At 37.8% G+C, this 19020-nt stretch overlaps 5 protein-coding genes and 1 pseudogene across 8 annotated transcripts; 3 read left to right on the top strand and 3 right to left on the bottom strand.

Moving 5' to 3' along the window:
- Positions 1 to 314: 314 nt before the first annotated feature.
- Positions 315 to 2462, bottom strand: LOC106340069. 4 transcript variants are annotated; one of them, XR_001269301.1, is made up of 4 exons: positions 2162 to 2462; positions 912 to 1428; positions 782 to 826; positions 315 to 340 (listed from the first exon to the last, which is right to left on the bottom strand). XR_001269301.1 is itself a non-coding variant. In XM_013778937.1 (2 exons), the coding sequence occupies exons 1-2, from the start codon at positions 2188 to 2190 to the stop codon at positions 1119 to 1121; spliced, it is 339 nt and encodes a 112-aa protein (XP_013634391.1). In that variant the 5' UTR covers positions 2191 to 2454; the 3' UTR covers positions 782 to 1118. The 4 variants fall into 4 exon arrangements, 1 of the variants encoding a protein (XP_013634391.1); XR_001269300.1 differs by having other exon boundaries at positions 320 to 346; XR_001269299.1 differs by lacking the exon at positions 315 to 340 and adding an exon at positions 379 to 399.
- Positions 2463 to 2759: 297 nt separating this feature from the next.
- Positions 2760 to 6536, top strand: LOC106337476 (tRNA(His) guanylyltransferase 1). Its single transcript, XM_013776589.1, has 13 exons — positions 2760 to 3005; positions 3157 to 3288; positions 3376 to 3420; positions 3530 to 3699; positions 3832 to 3917; positions 4084 to 4191; positions 4618 to 4874; positions 5117 to 5248; positions 5328 to 5372; positions 5464 to 5633; positions 5721 to 5806; positions 5894 to 6001; positions 6235 to 6536. The coding sequence occupies exons 1-13, from the start codon at positions 2902 to 2904 to the stop codon at positions 6370 to 6372; spliced, it is 1581 nt and encodes a 526-aa protein (XP_013632043.1). The 5' UTR covers positions 2760 to 2901; the 3' UTR covers positions 6373 to 6536.
- Positions 6537 to 6932: 396 nt separating this feature from the next.
- Positions 6933 to 7839, bottom strand: LOC106338110 (annotated as a pseudogene).
- A 413-nt stretch (positions 7840 to 8252) lies between these two features.
- Positions 8253 to 9572, top strand: LOC106338109. Its single transcript, XM_013777161.1, has one exon. It carries the CDS (start codon positions 8253 to 8255, stop codon positions 9570 to 9572), a length of 1320 nt encoding a protein of 439 aa, XP_013632615.1.
- A 3429-nt stretch (positions 9573 to 13001) lies between these two features.
- On the top strand, positions 13002 to 15684 carry LOC106338108. Its single transcript, XM_013777160.1, has 2 exons — positions 13002 to 13584; positions 15557 to 15684. Exons 1-2 carry the CDS (start codon positions 13002 to 13004, stop codon positions 15682 to 15684), a joined length of 711 nt encoding a protein of 236 aa, XP_013632614.1.
- Positions 15685 to 15988: 304 nt separating this feature from the next.
- On the bottom strand, positions 15989 to 17107 carry LOC106338107 (mitogen-activated protein kinase kinase kinase 1-like). Its single transcript, XM_013777159.1, has one exon. The coding sequence runs from the start codon at positions 17105 to 17107 to the stop codon at positions 15989 to 15991; it is 1119 nt and encodes a 372-aa protein (XP_013632613.1).
- Between the last annotated feature and the right edge of the window lie 1913 nt (positions 17108 to 19020).

Below are 19020 nucleotides of genomic sequence, written 5' to 3'. Positions count from 1 at the left end.
TGAGAAGAAACTAATACAGAGACACAAACCTTGAGAAGACAGCATATACACTAACAAGAAGAAGAAAATAATAAGAACAACATTTAAAGAGCTTCACATTCATTCAAATATGTAACAGAGACACAAACCTTGAGTTAAAGGCAAGTAGAGATGCAAACGGAAGTACTTAGCAAATAGATTGATATCGTTTACATGGAGTAGTAGAGAGTACAATCTTACAAGGAAGATGAAAGAAAGCTAAGGAGATAGGTTAAAGTCTTATACAATCCGATCTTATATAAATGTGAAAGTGAAAAAAGCTAGAACGTCCATTTCCTCCTCTGACTAACGGTAGACTCATCTACTCCTTGGGTAGAGAACAAATCAGGGTCGGGTGAATGAAGATCGAAAGAGTTTTGGCTATTTAGTAGGATCACAAAACTAGAAGTTTTATCCATGGTGGGAAAATACTAAAGACGACTCACTCCTAAACAAAGACAGAGGCTTAAGTAAACTATAACTACAGACGACTCAGTAGCATTTAACTCAGAGGAGTACTAACTATTTAACATTAAACACCTATCAACTCAGAGGAGTTAGGAAGGTAGCAATTAAGTTTCATTTAACACAAATAAAATCTTAACGGTTTATAAAATTTACAGATATATCACTTAATGCCATTTACCATTTCTATCAATATCACTCTAATTTCTAGTTAAGTCCGGAGTTAGAAATATTTACAGCTATACTAGAGTATGCGAAAATGATTTTAACAAATTCAAGGAAGTAGTTTATTCATTACCTTTCAAAGCTCAGACCCTCGCCTTTTCAACCTCCGTAGCTCTTCCTAAACAAATATGAATAAAAAGCAGTCAAAATTTTTATAAAAAATCGAGATTATAATATGAAAAGCAAAAGGAAAACAAACTCACCACCCAACATGATCACCATAAAGATTACGATGAACAAACTCAGCAGGACACAAACAGCCAATAGGAACATCTCTTTAATCCCTGAGATCTTCTTAGATAACTCCGACACCGTCTCCTCTACCTTAACCAGCTTCTGCTCACTCTCGTTATGTTGAGACTTAACCTCCCTAAGTTGTCTCTGAAAGTCAGACATCTCTTCCATTACGGCTATATCCCACCATTTCCAGATGTGGCAGTCTCCATCATCGGCGTTCTCACACGTGAAGTACCTTCGGCCTGGGTCTTTGCTTGTGTACGATGCAGCAACAACAGGGTCAGCACCACAGTAGCAAGTCTTCGGGATTCCATCGTCAGCTTTTGTGGAGGGTAGTTATACGGCTCGGAGATGTTATGCATGCTCTGCGCTTCATCCGCGTAGATATCAGCTTCTGCTTGAAGAAGAGAAGTTATATCGAGGGAGGAGTCCTCAGATGAAGAAGGCTGGGTGTAGCTGTAGTCTTGTCTCATTTTCCTTAACCTGAAACAGATATAAAAGATACAAATTAGACATGACACATGAAAAACATTTAAACGGTTCACATATTCAATCGACCTTCTTCTCCAAAAAATAATCTGACTTATAAAGAGTTTGTAATACATTTTCAAAAACTAAAGAATTCAAAACATTAACTAATTAAGATCACACCGGAGTAATACTAAACTATGAGAAGAATGGTAAGAGAGCAAGACAATCACAGAATCACATGCTCGTAATGGTAAGAGAAGAAGAAAATCACAGAGACGATTGTAATGTAAGAGAACAAGATACTGTAAGAGAAGAAAACAATCTCATATAATGTAACAGAGGAAGATATTCACAGAGCCACAATCACATACAAGAAGATAATCACGCGGTCCTAATCGCAGATGATGTAAGAGAAGAAGATAATCACAGCCTCCTAATCGATTGAAACCCATATCGATTGAAACCCATATCGATTGAACCCAATTCGATTTGAAACCCTAATCCCTTTTACCCCAAATCGTTTAGAAATCCTAATAGATTCACTGTTTCAAAAAAAGAGAAGAAGATATACAGAAATCGATCGAGAAGAACCCAAAAATTCCCAATTCCAGTGAAAACGAAACCCTAATTAGAAACGAAAAATCCCCAAATCGTTTCAAATCCCACAACCGATCCCTACACAAGAACATAAAGAAGAAGAAACCTAATAAAAATCACAAATCGTTGTAGAAAGACATCGATTTACCTTAATGGCTCGAGGAGATCGAATCGCATAAACCGTCGCCTTTCCTCTTTTCTTTTTTTCTCTTCTTCGCGAATGATTTCATTTTTGTTTCCTCGTGCACATTTTCCCGATCCAGGTCCAATAAGAAACAGCCACGTCCCTACGGATTGGATCCGTTAAGCCCTTCTCTACGGACTGCTGCTTCCCATTTCTAACTCTTTTATTAATTTTTTATTCTAACCATGCAGTTAAGGATTCATATGAACCTCCTTTGGAGTTGCTCTAAGCACTAAAGCACACATGCAGCTTTTCTAGGTGACTAGGTGCTCATTTCAACACTCCTGTGTGTTTTGGTGTCAATATACGGTTTACCTGTCAAAAACTGAAAACATATGTAATAGCCTAATGGCCGACAGGAGAAATGTAAAATTGTATGTTATTTGAATTTATCCAGATAACCCCGGTTTGCGTTTTATTTTCGTTGAAACCTTTTTATACTAAGGTTTTCGGTTTAGTAACCGGTTCGATTGCTCTTTAGGTTTATTTGGTTTGGTTTCAAACAATGTTGCGTTTAAATTAAGTAGAAGCAGTAAATGAGAAAAGCCCAAAGAAGCCCAGTAAGAGAACGGAAGCGTCAAAGCTTAGTGGAAGAGCCGTCGCCTCCCGATCAACCGCGAGAACTCCGTTCTAATGGCGTCGGCAGGTTTATGCGTGTTTCTGTGAAAAGTTCAAAAGTCAAAGAGTAGCATCAAATAAATTATATGGCGAATAGCAAGTACGAGTATGTCAAGTCATTCGAATTGGAAGATGAAGTTATGCTTCCTAATTTGATCCTTGTTCGGATCGATGGTCGTGATTTTTCTAGGTAAAAGTTTCTCTCCTTGATTGTAATTCGACAAGGGAGATAGTCTACATAAAACACGCATAGGATGTGGGAAGAACATCCACACATCCTTAGCTATTCATGAAACAGCTGTTTCTCGAGAATGCTCTCTTACCTCCTTTAACCACTATAGGTTTTCCCAAGTTCATGAGTTTGAGAAGCCTAATGATGAAGCTGCTCTCAATCTTATGAACTCATGTTCATCTGCGGTTCTGGAAGAGTATCCTGATATCATCTTTGCTTATGGATACAGTGATGAATACAGGTTCCACAACTCACTTTCTTTGTCTTCATTTGTCTCACGCTCTCACTCTATCCATCACCTTCCAATTGTTTTCTGTGTCTTCCTTAGCTTTGTGTTCAAGAAAACGTCAAGATTCTACCAGAGACGAGCCAGGTGTTTATTCATCTAACTTGATCCATATTTGGAAACCACCCTTTGCATAATATTCTCTGGTTGACTTATATAGTCTTCACTTTCCTGTTTTTTTGTGGTTAATACGCAGTAAGATTTTGTCGTTGGTAGCTTCCTTCTTTGCTTCAGCGTATGTAACAAAATGGAAAGAGTTCTTTCCCCAAAGAAAATTGGAATATTCTCCTTCTTTCACCTCAAAAGTTGTAAGTTGCGCATCGCCAGAGGTCCTTCAAGCTTATCTTGCGTGGAAACAACAGGACTGTAAGACATTCTTACCTCAGATATATTGTACTTGACACACGTTCATGATAATTTCTGTTTTAGATAATGTTGATACTTGTTTGCGTGAATTATCTACTGAAACGTCTAACAAGTTCCGTTTCTTCGTTACAGGCCACGCCAATAATCAGTATGAAACCTGTTTTTGGATGTTAGTTAAAAGTGGAAAGACCATAAGCGAAGCACAAGAGGTTCTTAAGGTGTGTTGTTAGTGCTTTTCTGTGGCAGATATCAATTTTGTTTTTTTTTTTTGTTTTTGTGGAATGTGTTTAGCATTATGACTATGTGATCTTTTACCTTCTTCTCCTGATATCATGATTAGTGATTATATTTCATTGTTTGTCTATTTCCATTGGATACCTGCAGGATACACAAAAGCAGCAGAAAAATGAGCTTCTCTTTCAGAAGTTTGGTATCAATTACAAAACGCTTCCTGAATTGTTTCGACAAGGATCATGTCTCTTCAAGAAAAAGGTTATAGTTTATATTTTCTGTTAGAAATTATATATACAGCGCTTCTATGTTTGCTTTAGTATGTGATGTGTTATTTAGATTATAGACCTTCCAATTGAAATTTGGTTCTCTATGAAGGTTACTAAGATCAGTTTGTTGAACAATATGATTGGCGCACATGTACGTTTAGCTTTTCCATTTAGAATGTTAATTGCCTGAACCCTTGTAAAAATATTGTCATGTGTAAAAGACTATTACTTCAGCTTTTTTCACGTTGATATAACTAGCTGAAAATATGTGTTATCTTCTTTGTATTGTGTTTTGTAAAAAAGTTAGATCTCCCCTTTTCATTGCATCTTCTTGCTTGATGTTTTTCATAAACTTGGCTTATACCGCAGAATTTTTATAGATTTCTTATATGAGATACTTCCATTTAACTTCATTCAGGTGGAAGAAACTGTAAAGCATGATGAGAATGGCAATCCTGTAAAAAGATTGAGGAGAAAGGCGGTTCTTGTACACTCAGAGAATATTGCTGGAAGAAGCTTTTGGAATGAGCACCCCTCCTTATATAATGATCTTGGTCACTTCACTAAAGATATTGGCAGAGTTGAACCAGATTTTGTTAGGTCGTTTCGGTTTGAGAGCAAATTGTTACCTTTAACTTGGGTCGTTGTTAGGATTGACGGCTCTCACTTTCACAGGTAATTTTTTTTTTGTTTTTTTTGCCTTAAACTAGTCATGTCCTTGGGCTCCCTACGATTCAGCTATGTCATGAATTGGTTTACTTCTTTAGCTGGCCTCTTCAGTTTGCTGATGTGATGCTATGGTTACTTTAGTCTAGGGCGTATTCTAGTTCTTGAATCTTAACTTGCATTTTCAGCACTAATCAACTAACGTTATATGTTGAAATTTATTTTGTGGAGCTTGCTTGGGGTTTTGGTAGGTTTTCTGACGTTCATGAGTTTGAGAAGCCAAATGATGAGCAAGCTCTGAAACTTATGAATTCATGTGCAGTGGCTGTTCTCGAGGAGTTTGAGGATATTCACTTTGCCTATGGTGTGAGTGATGAGTACAGGTCTCCCTCCATCTCTCAGCCTCTTGTATATCATCTTTTACATATCTAAGTTATTAACTAACTTCATCAACGATTTCAGCTTTGTTTTGAAGAGAGAATCTGAGCTCTACAAAAGACACTCCAGGTTAAAACGAATTTTATTTTATTTTCCTTACAGTTTTGGCTCTTATCTCCCTGATTCTTTTGGTTCTTAATGTCCTGATATTGTATCGCAGTAAGATAATATCTGCAATCGCATCCTTGTTTACATCCACATATGTGATAAGATGGGGAGATTTCTTCCCTCATAAAGAACTAAAGTACCCTCCATCGTTTGATGGACGAGCAGTATGCTATCCAACATACAAGATTCTTTTGGATTATCTGGCTTGGAGACAAGTTGACTGTGAGTAAATATAATGTCTGATCAATCTTTTGGAATCATCTATATATGAGTAGTATCATGTTTTATTTCTGTCTTTTTGTTTGGCAGGCCATATTAATAATCAGTATAATACATGTTTCTGGATGCTTGTTAAGTCTGGAAAGACCAAAACTCAATCCCAAGATTACTTAAAGGTACTTTGTTATGGTGGAGAAAGATTTCATTTTGTCATGCCTTGAATATGGTTTTTCTTATTTGTTCTTTGTGAATGGCTTTTCCAGGGAACCCAAACACGAGAAAAGAACGAGCTGCTTAGCAGTCAATTTGGAATCGAGTACAATACATTGCCTCTAATCTTTCGAATGGGTTCATCGGTCTTCCGCTCAAAGGTTAGTATTTGCCTCCTTTACTATCGAACTCTCTTAAAGCTTTGTATAGGAGGAAGATATACAATGGACTAGCTAAAGAAAGGGCCAAACTGGTTCTGTTTCTTATTTTTCAGAACCAATTAAATTAATCAAGCCTTGCTTATTGACTCTTAATGGTTCTGTTTCTTATTTTCCATTGCAGAGCATTTTGTAGTTTATCTGTTAATCAGCTGTATGATTATATTCATTTTCAGGAAGCTGTTGCAGTCAAGAATGGAGTAGTAGTTTCAGGGAAGAAACCGAAACGGGAAGGAGAAGTGGTGGTAGATCATTGCAACATCATTGAACGCGGTTTCTGGGAAGAACATCCACACATCCTTAGCTATTCATGAAACAGCTGCCTCTTTAATCAAAGCTTTGGAGACATGGAAACACTTTTTTAGCTAGACTTGTTTGTTTTCATGATTGACACAACGACGAGTAACATAAAGAGAAAAACACATTAACATAAATTCCCCCAAGTGTTGTTACAAGTTACGTATAGAACTTATATAAACAGAGTAGGTACATCAAAGAGAACTAAAAGAAAACAAAAGTAAACGAGATGGTTTAGCGACCAAGTGGCAATGCTAATACAGGAACCAAACTTGGTTTTGCTTGCCTTGGCTGCTCCACAACTGTGTATTATCTTGGTCTGATCCATCTACCACCAAGTAACTAAACGACGGAACACACTGACCCACTGAGACAAAACGACTGAACAAACACGACATTGCATACTGGCGGTTTTGGAGGTTTTGGTGGAATAATTGTAACACCCCATCCCGGACCACTAGGTGATCTAAACCATTCAGTCCGTTTTAACTTGTTCTTTACAATACTCCAGTTCGATTCATTGATTTCTAGAATCTAAACTCTTAAGTATTAGAGTTAGGATAAACTGAATCTTTATTTATGTCAAAAAAGATTTGTTACAATGAGAATTTGCTATATAGACTATTACAATGTAAACGATCCTAATCACACCACATATCTTCATGCTAAGCCAAGTCCTTAGTGACCACCACTTTATTCTCATCAGAAACGGATGCTTCAACAGACCCGAAGCGCTTCCTCTCTCCACAGGATTCCTTGCGAAACACGTTTATAGAAACTGGCGTGCTTCCCAAGGAACAGACTCTGGAACCTCTGGTGCCTTGTCATCCAACAAATTACGCAAAAACTCCTTCGAGTCTTGGAACGGCCACGGAGGCTTTCCTGTGTACATCTCCAACACAACGCAACCTAACGACCACAAGTCTAACGACTTCTCAGCCACGCCGTCACGAACAGACTCCGGCGACATGTAAAGAGGCGTTCCCAAGTATGGAGAATCACACCCCCAAAACACCGACCCCTCTCCAGCTTCTGTCGACATCCCAAAATCAGAAATCTTCACCTCGTACGAAACTTCTTTCGTTACACCACCATTAACATCACGTGGAAACACGAGAAGATTGTCCGGTTTGAGATCGCAGTGGACGTAGCCGTGATCATGAGCGCAGACAAGTCCTTGAAGAATCATACGACCTTGTTTCCATGAAAGAAGTTAAACTTCCACCAGCTGCGTACTCCATCGACATGTTGTTAACTCTGCTCCCCTGATCATTGACACCTCTCGACAGAGATGCTCCAAAGGTTTGCACGATTCCTGGACAATCTCTGAGCTTAGATAGAATCTGAAACTCCTCATGGAGACAGTCGTAGTAGTTTGAGCTTTTCACGGCGTGGTAGTATGGGTTCGAGCCGTCGGGTTTAGTGACTCTGATGAGATTGACAGAACCACCCGAACCTTTGCCCAACGATTTCACAAACTCCATCATACTCTTTCCTAGTTAGAATATGTACTTCACTGCAAGTAAAACCCTAGTTAGAGTCTGAGTTTTTGATTTGTTCGAGAGAGAGAGTTGTATAATTAGCGGATATGATAATAAAAAGGAAACTTTATTCAGGTATATATATTAGATACTTCTAAATCAAAACGGAAATTGCTGAACAATCAAAAAAGGAAATTGAATAGTGACCGTCGATTTTACACGGAGGATCCACCAGGATTCGATCTGGACCGTTGAATCAATTGCCAGTGAAACAAAAAAAAGGAGGAAATTGAATAACGACCGTCGATTTTACACGGAGGATCCACCAGGATTCGATCTGGACCGTTGAATCAATTGCCAGTGAAACAAAAAAAAAAGAGGAAATTGAATATAAAAAAGTTACTTCAAGTAAAAAAATGAAAGAAGGCGAAACTAAGGCGATTTGGAAACGGTTATTCCTCAGACTTTGCACTGTTATTTCGGTAACGGTTATTGATGTTTTCGACGGCGGACGACGGTTTATTGCCCACTCCCCGACGGTTATTCTCACGATGGCAACTACGCATCGTGATGCACTTATGTATTGGAGTTATTTTCTGGAACTCTATATATGGCAATCTAGAATCAGTCGATTCTTTCACACATTCAATACTATCTTGAGCAAATTTCTATTGCAAAAGTACAGAAGATTGATAACAGTGACGGATAATCTTCACCGGAATTTACAAGATTTAGATTTGGGTGTGGAAGATGAACCAGTGGCGCTACCTCTGGATGTGGTCAACCAAGCAGCAGCAGAGAACCGTTTCATCATCATTGGGCGTCCTGTAATCCCAAGGCGTCAAAACATTCGTGCGATTATTGCGGCTTTACCACGACAGTGGGGACATGCAGGGTTGGTCCATGGAAGAATTGTTGAAGGAAGGCGGTTCCAGTTTGTGTTTCCATCCGAGGAATCAATGGAGAATGTCCTCAGGAGAGGTCCCTGGGCGTTTGCTGATCGGATGCTCATAATGCAAAGGTGGTCTCCTCTGTTTAACCCTTTGATGTTGAACTTCATTCCCCTCTGGATCCAGATAAGGGGAATACCGCTCCAGTATATGAACCAAGACGTAATCATGCACATAGGACGCGCGATGGGGCAATACATGGATGTGGATTACAATGCTGAGACGGCAGTTCGTGTGGAGTATGCTCGTGTCAGAGTTAATTGGGATGTTGATCTCCCACTTCGGTTCCAGAAGAACTTCCAGTTCACTCCAGGAGTCAACACTCTCCTCAAATTCCGCTATAAGAGGTTAAGGGGCTTCTGTGAGGTATGTGGAATGCTCACGCATGATTCGGGTAGTTGTTTGATCCAAAATGGTGGAATGGATCATGACTCTGAGGATGATGATGAAGATGATAATGATGAACCACTACTTGTTCCTCTGGCGGAACAAGGAGTTCAGATTCATGACATCCATGAGATGAATGAGGAGAACAACAATGAGGAGAATGAAGTACCCAATGGGGTAGAGTATCAGGTAATGGAAGATGATGAAGAATACAATACGGAGCCGTTGGGAGACATGTTTTCAGGAGAATTGGAGTCCAGTGAGCTTTCCAATCCGATTCCAATCTACTCTAACTCCACAGGAGACATTGCAGGGGATGATGCACGTCAAGGCAAGAGAATCATGGAGGAACCAGATGAGAGTTCCATGCAAGCGTTATATGATAGCTTTCCTCCATGATCCAAGTCTCAGCAGGCACGAAAGAGGAAAGCAGAAGCATCGCTGATGGAAGAAGGTCTCCTCAAATGTCCAGCTTTGGAGAGAGGTGAATCTAGCGGTAATGACACAACAACTGATCAAGTGAGAGGCGCGGTGGGCCCTAATCCACCAGCTTCACCATGAACACAACCGTTTGGAACTGTCAGGGTTTGGGTGTAGACCCTACAGTCCGACGCCTCAAGGAAATACAACGGAAGTATTTCCCGGACATACTATGCCTGCTGGAAACAAAACAAAAGGATGATTATGTGCGAGATGTGGTCTGTGATCTAGGTTATGACCGTCATGTAACTGTTCCACCACAAGGTATGAGTGGTGGAATTGCTGTGTTATGGAAGAAGTATGTATATGTTTCAGTTCTGTTTCAATCTCCAAATCTTGTAGACTGCTTTGTTGAAATGAATGATGTTTCCTACTATCTCTCATTTGTCTATGGTTACCCTGAACCCTCTATGCGACATCAACTATGGGAATGTTTAGAGAGAATGGCTACTACACGGACAGAGCCTTGGCTGATAATTGGTGATTTTAACGAAATCAGGAGTAATGAGGAGAAAGAAGGGGGACCAGCACGACCAGAGAGATCATTTGTTGATTTTCGAAGAATGATTGCAACATGTGGCTTTCATGATCTGAAAGCAATAGGAAATAAATTTTCTTGGTATGGGAAGCGACATAATTATGACATACGTTGCTGCCTTGATAGAAGCATGGCTAACTCAAACTGGTTAGCTCAGTTTCCAATGGCGCAAACAGAATTTCTTGCGTTTGAAGCTTCTGATCATCGACCTTTGGTGACAACAATCTCACAGACGACTAACCGGCCGGTGAAATTGTTTAGATATGATAAACGAATGTTCAGAGAGGAGAGCTTCCAAGATGAAGTCAAAACTACTTGGACGAAGCAGAGATCATGCACATCTATTCAGAATAGACTTAAAGCTTGCAGAGGTTCGGTTTCCCGGTGGAAGAAGAAACATACGTTTAATGCAGTCATTCGCATTGCTCATTTAAAAGAAGAACTTGACTTCGCAATGTCTTATGGAAGCCACTCAACTAATGAGATACGACAGATACGGAAAGAACTATCACAAGCTTATTGTGATGAGGAAGAATTTTGGAGGTTAAAAAGTCGAAATCAATGGTTGGAGTCTGGAGATAGAAATACACAATTCTTCTATGCGTGTACCAAAACAAGGGTGGCTCGAAACAGAATAATGGCAATAGAGGATGAGAATGGAATGGTGCAACGAGGTGATGAGGCTATTGGTCAAGCCGCAGAGGATTACTTCAGGAATCTATTTACAACAACAAGAGACGCAGAATTTACATATGATGGCGTTTTTAACCATTTTAATAGAAGAGTCACAAGGGAGATGAATGAGGACCTCACTAGGCCAGTTACAGAAGAGGAAGTTAGAAAAGCTGTCTTCAGTATTGGTCCAAACAAAGCCCCGGGACCGGATGGTTTTACTGGTGCGTTCTATAGACAATTCTGGCCAACCAATAAAGATCAGATCACTCAAGAAGTTCAGCAGTTCTTTGATAATGGTATTCTAGACCCTCAGATCAATAAGACCAATCTATGCTTAATTCCAAAGATAGAGGTTCCAAGAGCTATGGGTGATTTTAGACCGATATCGCTCTGTAATGTAAGTTACAAAATCATCAGCAAAATACTTGTTGGCCGATTGAAGCAGCACCTGCCGAACATAATAGCTGAGAACCAAGTTGCCTTCATCCCTGGAAGAAACATTATTGACAATGTTATTATTGCTCATGAAATGTTGCACTCTCTAAAGAGTAGGAAGAGATGGGCGAAGTCTTACATGGCAGTCAAGACAGATATCTCGAAGGCATATGATCGTTTAGAATGGAAATTCTTGGAGGATACAATGATCGGGATGGGTTTTGATGCAAAATGGATCGGTTGGATAATGACGTGTGTCAGTACATTAAGCTTCTCGGCATTGATCAATGGATCTCCAACAGGAAACATTACCCCACAGAGAGGAATACGCCAAGGTGATCCTCTTTCCCCTTATCTTTTCATCATTTACAGTGAAGTACTAAGCCATTTGCTGTTGAGGGCTACTGCGGAGACAAAACTGAAGGGAATGAAGATAAGCACATATGGGCCAACTATAAATCACCTATTGTTTGCTGATGACGCCTTGTTCTTCTGCCATGCTCATCCACGGTCATGCAAGACTATACAGAGGATACTACAAATGTATGAAAAGGCTTCTGGACAAGCGGTCAATTTATCTAAATCAGCTATTACATTTGGCTCCAGAGTTTCAGATACTATGAAGACAAGACTTCGCACGATCCTTAACATACATAACGATGGAGGATGTGGCAAGTATTTGGGTCTACCAGAAGTTATAGGACGGAAGAAGAAAGAGATATTTAATTTTATCTTAGGGAAGATAAAAAACAGAACAAAAGGGTGGTCAAATAAATATCTATCTGAGGCAGGAAAAGAAATTCTACTTAAAACAATAGCATCTGCTATTCCGGTTTATCCAATGAATGTTTTCAAGCTTCCTAAAGGAGTATGTGAAGATATAGAGAACTATTTGCTGAATATTGGTGGAGTAAGGGAACGGGGAGACGGTCGATGCACTGGCTGAGTTGGAAGAGAGTGAGTGTTCCAAAGAAAGAAGGTGGGCTAGGTTTCCGTGATATTGAAAATTTTAACTTGGCTTTACTTGCCAAACAAGTATGGAGGATTGGCCAAATACCAACAAGTCTACTTGCAAGAGTTCTACGTGGCCGATATCATCAGGATACATCTATTCTCAATGCAAGGGTTGGAAATAAACCGTCATTTATATGGCGATCGCTAATGGAAGGAAAGGAGCTCCTTAAATCAGGATTGAGGGTTCAAATTGGTAATGGTGAAGAGACTCTAATCTGGAGGGACGCCTGGCTACCCACTCACCCACCTAGAGCTCCAAGAGGTATTGATAATATAGTAAATGACTATCACACAGTTCATTCACTATTTCGCCCGGGTACAAGACAATGGAATGTCGAACTATTAGAGCGAATTATGGTACCAGAGGATGTGGATTTAGTAAAACACATTGTGTTAAGCCAATATGGAGGACAAGATTTACTGGGTTGGAACTACACTGAAGATGGTATGTATACGGTTAAGTCAGGTTACTGGTTGAGTATGCATAGCCAAGATCAACAAGTTATACCACCAAGAGGATCAACTGGAATTAAAGCTGCTCTATGGAAGTTAAATACTGCTCCCAAACTCAAACATTTTTTATGGAGAATTCTATCAGAAGCAATGCCTGTGGGATCAATTCTAAAACGAAGACGTGTCTCTCAAGATAGTGTGTGTGTAGAAGATGTTGTGTGTTAGAAGAAGATATGGAACATCTCTTCTTTAAATGCCCGTATACTCAAGCACTTTGGAGAGGGGCAAATCTACTAGACCGTACGTTTACTGATAATAGTATCAGTTTTGAAGAGAAATTAAAGGCTATCGTATCCTCGGTCAATAATAAGGCGCTTAACCCTATTGATAGGCAACAACCTTTGTGGATCCTCTGGCGCATCTGGAAAAGCAGAAACCTTTTGGTTTATAGACGGAAACAGACTGATTGGAAAGTAGACCTCAAACAAGCTCAACATGAAGCACGAGAATGGACTCAGGTGTTGTATTCAACTGAAAGCAACAGTAATACAACCCAGAGGCTAAGTGGGAGGCATAAACAATCAATGTGGGAGAGACCTCCTTGTGATTATGTGAAGATTAATTATGATGGGAGTAGGAGACAAAATATGTCAACAGGAGGGTGGATATTCAGAGATGCTCAAGGATTTTTCCTAGGTGGAGGCCAGGGTAAACAATCAGTTAACGGAGATGAAAGTCTGGAGACAGAATTACAAGCTCTTCTTATGGCAATGCAACATACGTGGACAAAAGGTTACCGTAAAGTGATTTTTGAAGGTGACAACAAACAGGTTCAGGAGCTACTAACAACGTCCAAGAAGAATTTTCACATGCATAATTGGATTCAGGAAATCAAAGGGTGGAAGGAAAAATTTGAAGATGCAGAATTTAGATGGATTCCAAGAGAAGATAATAAAGCTGCAGATCATTTAGCTAAACAATTTCATAATTCTCAAGTTTCTTTCAACTCTATATTTTATGTACCTGTATCAATCACCCAAATCCTCCATGAGGATATTTCTTCGTCATTATAATAAAGTTGTAAGTTGGAAAAAAAAAAAGAGGAAATTGAATAACGACCGTCGATCTTACGCGGAGGATCATCTATCATCGGTTCTATCTGAACCAAACGGTTATAGATGAGAAACTGAATAACGCGCCGATGTTACAGTTGGTAAGAGCTATAGTTGAATCGAACTTAACCGTTGGCTCAAAACACTTGACTCCCGTTTTTGGTCATTGGACTTTGCTAGTTTATTATAGAAAATAGGATTATCAACACACCACCACAACTATACAACCACATGATCATTATTTAATCTCCGGCTACAACCATAATTATTCAAACACATCATCATTCTTGAATCTTCGGCTACAACAACAGTCATGCAAACACTTTGTTCTCTTTATCAAGATACAAACTCACAGTGTTATAAATTTTAATCGATATGAAATAGACAAAAACTACTTTAAAAGACAAATATGGAAATTTTGTCAAAAAGAGAGAGACAAATATGAAACCTTTATATAACAAGTCTTACTTGTTGGAACTACTTTTTGAACATTATGAATAATGTATTCATATGTCAAAAATGAAATTTTATTTGAATGAGAAATGGAAGTCTAATTTGTGTGATTTGAGAATCTTGTATAAAGTAGAAAATACATACATTAGATATTTGATCTTGGATTTGGGTTTTTATTTGTTAGTTAGACTTCATGTTCATTAACTTAAATCAAATATATGTTGATCTTTTATATTGATAAAATATATTTAAAAAAATCTATTTTAAAGTATATTATTTTGTTTGAATTGGTCAAAACAATAATAGTTTTACTCTTTAATTTATTGTCAAAATGTGGAATAAATTCACATACTAATTGACAAGAATTAAAGTCTCCATTAGTGCACCATGGAGGTTTCATTTTTGTGTTGAAGAATAAAATTTGTGCTTCTCATTATTTTTCTATAAAATGGCTTGTAAGCATTATAGAAAAAAATAGACTTTGAACAACAAATCACTTTCTCCTACTTTGAATAGTTATGTTAGTATTTTTTTTTTTGAGTCCGAGAGTACAACACAGAAATAAGTTCAATAGATTCTGTTTTTCGGTGTTGGTAAACATAAACAATGTTGCGGTTGTATCCTGAGAATCTGAGCGCTATGAAACCGTCACACTATGGGGCGTTTAAAGATTTAAGGAAAGAGATTAACCATCTCGACTCTGCAATTCTTCTTTATTCTTGTATTTCGGTATTGTAATTTTAATTTATGTTCTTATTATTCTTTACGAATATCAGTTGTCCTATAGTAGTAAAATAAGATTCCTACATAAGTTTCTATAATAAATATAATATACATAAATATCTCTTACTAATATAAGGTAAATAAATAAGATTTTTTTTTAAAAAGAGTTGCATATAAAAACTATAGAAAAAGAAAGTACGAAACTTGAATTCATGCAAATTACTTATGAGATGGTCACCGCCGCATCACACTTAGATAGTAAAGCATAAACACATTAAGTAAGTGTTCCATAAAATACAAACCACATAAATACAGGGGATGCTTTTGCTTTGCCTAAACAAAATCATTACACATATCGTTCTAGTGATATGTCATGTATTGACCATAAACAAATACGAATATTGCAATTTTCAAGAATATATGAGGAAAAAATGGCAATTCTTATACATCAAAGTTCAATAATATCTGTTAAACATCTGTATGAATATATTCATTTTCAGGAGCAGTCGAGAACGGAGTAGTTTCAGGGAAGAAGTTGAAACGGGAAGGAGAAGTGGTTGTAGATAATTGCAACATCATTGAACGCTGTTTCTGGGAAGAACATCCACACATCCTTAGCTATTCATAGAACAGCTGCTTCTTTAATTCAGCTTTGGAGACATGGAAACACTTTTTAGCTAGACTTGTTAGTTATCTTGTTCGACACAAAGACAATGAAAAGAGAAAAAATCAATTAACATAAATTCTCCAAGTGTTGTTACAAAGTTACGTATAGAATCTATACAAGTACAAACAGACAGATTTCAAAGAGAAGAACAAAATAAAACAAAAGTTACGAGATGGTTCTATCAAGTGACAATGTTGACACAGGAACTAAACCTGGTCTTGGCTGCTCCTTGATGTTTCCTCTGTACAATTCTCACAACTAATTATTAATTTGCTCTACACCATCTACCACCAAGTAACAAAGCGACAGAACACACTGATACACTGAGACAAAACGACTGAACAAACACGAGATTGAATCCTGGCGGTTTTGGAGGTATAGTCTTGAGCCTCAAGGGCCTATTCAAAACTTTCTTAAACTGTGGCGTCTTTGGTGGAAGAATTTTCACTCTTATTGGCTTCTTCATTATAACCCTAGACTTCAGTACAGCCACCGACTTTATCCTACTTCCGGCGGCTGTAACCATCACTCTCTTCTCATCAGAAACTCCCCGGAGAAGAAACGGATGCTTCAACAGATCCGAAGCACTTCCCCTCTCCACAGGATTTCTTGCAAAGCACGTTTGCAGAAACTGCCTTGCCTCCCAAGGAAGAGACTCTGGAATCTCTGGCGCCTTCTCATCCAATAAATGACACAAAAGCTCTTCCGAGTCCTGGAACGGCCACGGAGGCTGTCGTGTGTACATCTCCAACACAACGCAACCTAGCGACCACAAGTCTAACGATGTGTCGGCAACGCCGTAGTTAACAGACTCGGGAGACATGTAAAGAGGCGTTCCCAAGTAGGGAGAATCAAAGTCCCAAAACACCGACTCCTCTCCAGCTTCTGTCGACATTCCAAAGTCTGAAAGCTTCAACTCATACGAAACTTCTTTCGTTACGCCAACATCATCACGTGGAAACACAAGAAGATTGTCCGGTTTGAGGTCGCAGTGGACGTATCCGTGATCATGAACAGAGACCAGTCCTTCAAGAATCATACGAGTGAAGTCTTTGATCATCGTGTCGGTCAACGACCTTGTTTCCATGAACGAAGTTAAACTTCCGCCAGCTGCGTACTCCATCGACATGTTATAAACTCTTGTTCCGTTATCATTCACACCTCTCTGGAGAGATGTACCAAACGTTTGCACAATTCTCGGACAATCTCTAAGTTTAGATAGAATCTGAAACTCGTTGTAGAGAGAGTCGTAGTCTTGTGCGTTTGAGCTTTTCACAGCGTGGTAGTATGGCTTCGAGCCGTCGGGTTTAGTGAACTTGATGAGATTGACGGAACCAAACGAACCTTTGCCTAACGACTTCACAAATTCCGTCGACGACGTCATACTTTACTTCGCTGCAATTAAAACCTAGTTAGAGTCTGAATCTTTGATCTGTTGAGAGAGAAAAAGAAACTTTTAGAGTTGTGTAATTACGATTAGGATAATAAAAAGGAAATTTTGATTTAAGTATATACTATACACTACTAAATTGAATAACAACCGTCGATCTTATTGATTCGATCTTATTAATCAAACGGTTAGATTCCGGAGATTGAATAACGCGCTGTTGTCACACAGAACATCTACCATTGGTTCGATTTTATACCGTTGGCTTAGACGTTCCATGTGCAAAGTCACTTCACGCCCGTCTTGGCCATTGGACTAACTAGATTATTTGATTGTATCATAACAAACCTGATTATTCAAAAACATTAAACATTATCATTCTTTAAGCTTCGGCTACAACCATAACTATTCAAATACATCACCACGGCTACGACCATAATTATTCAAACACATCACTAGTTATTCAAGCACAGTGAAGATTTTTAAAAATCCTATTTAATGGTAACATTTTGTTTTTTAAATTCCTGATTGGTTTTAGAATTAGCCGTTTCTAGCATTTTAGATGTCTTAAACAAATAAAAAATGGGATGCGTTATCTACAGGCTTTGACATAAACTCTTTTCAAACACTAATCATTAGTTTTTAACTTGTTCTATGTTTTTACCAAAAAAGAAAACTAGTTCTAAATAATATATGTAAATCCTCAATCGACAAAAAAATTGGCTAGAATTTAATTGACCTGAAATATACAAAAGTCACTTAAAACGAAAAAATATAAAATCTATAGAAATGAAAGTGCTAAACTTGAATCCATGCAAATTAGTTATGAGATGGTCGTGCTCATCACACACTTGGACATAAAACAATAAACGATGTTAGTGTTTTATAAAAAGATTTTTAGTAATTAAACCTTTCGACAAAAACCTCGGAGCTAAAAAGCCTATGAAATAAACCTTCAACTTTAATTCCGTTAACATATGGTACTTTCCATCTAAAAAACCTTGATGGAGGGTAACATACGTTAACAGTTTATAAGTTGAGGGTTTATAATTTTGAAATTTTAGTTGAGGAGATTTTTTACGATTCAAAAATAGCTGAATGGTTTTATCACTAAAATTCATTAAATGTTTTATCATATTTATTATCATTTATGCATTGTTTTAGATTGATTTATAAACCTTTAAAACTAATTTATAAATTTTAATATATTAATTTATTGTAAAATCAATTTATACATCTTAAATTAATAATTTTCAACACTACTTACAACTTAGTATAACTTCAAAATATTAAATTATTTGATATTTGGCAAAGTGATATAAGAAAATTTGTATGTTTATATCGTCATTGTCAAATATCAAATAATTTAAAGTTTTTAAGTTATATTAAGTCTTAAGTAGTATCGAGGATAATTTATCCATGAAATCAATTTTTCAATTTAAAGTAGGACGCACTTTTTCCTACTTTTATGATTTCCGTCCTCCGGCTCATACTTTCTCCTCATCCCCCAAAAATAATGCATGATTATTTTTATTCTCATTGATTTCTGAACAAATACGTTATATTTTTGTTTTCTTGATCAATAAAATAATATATTTGATATATTATTCTGATTTATTGTATTACTTTATGTTTCAATAGTATCACTAATAATGTTAGATTATTTAATGAGAAAAAGACAAAAATAGCACTAAATCAAGTTTTTGTTCCCAAACTAGTACTCAAGATCAAAAGTCACAAAAATAGCACTTAATGTTTTATCAAAAGTCACAAACTTAGGGTTTAGAGTTAAAGGGTGGGGTTTAGGATTTAGGGTTTAGGGTTTAGAGTTTAGGGTTTAGGGTTTAGGGTTTAGGGTTTTAGGGTTTAGGGTTTAGAGTTTAGGGTTTAGGGTTTAGGGTTTAGGGTTT

This window comes from Brassica oleracea, chromosome C4 (genome assembly GCF_000695525.1).
Source record: "Brassica oleracea var. oleracea cultivar TO1000 chromosome C4, BOL, whole genome shotgun sequence".
Taxonomy (NCBI): Eukaryota; Viridiplantae; Streptophyta; class Magnoliopsida; order Brassicales; family Brassicaceae; genus Brassica; species Brassica oleracea.
Note: the sequence above shows the minus strand (reverse complement) of the source record. Positions and strands in the feature narration are given on the sequence as shown.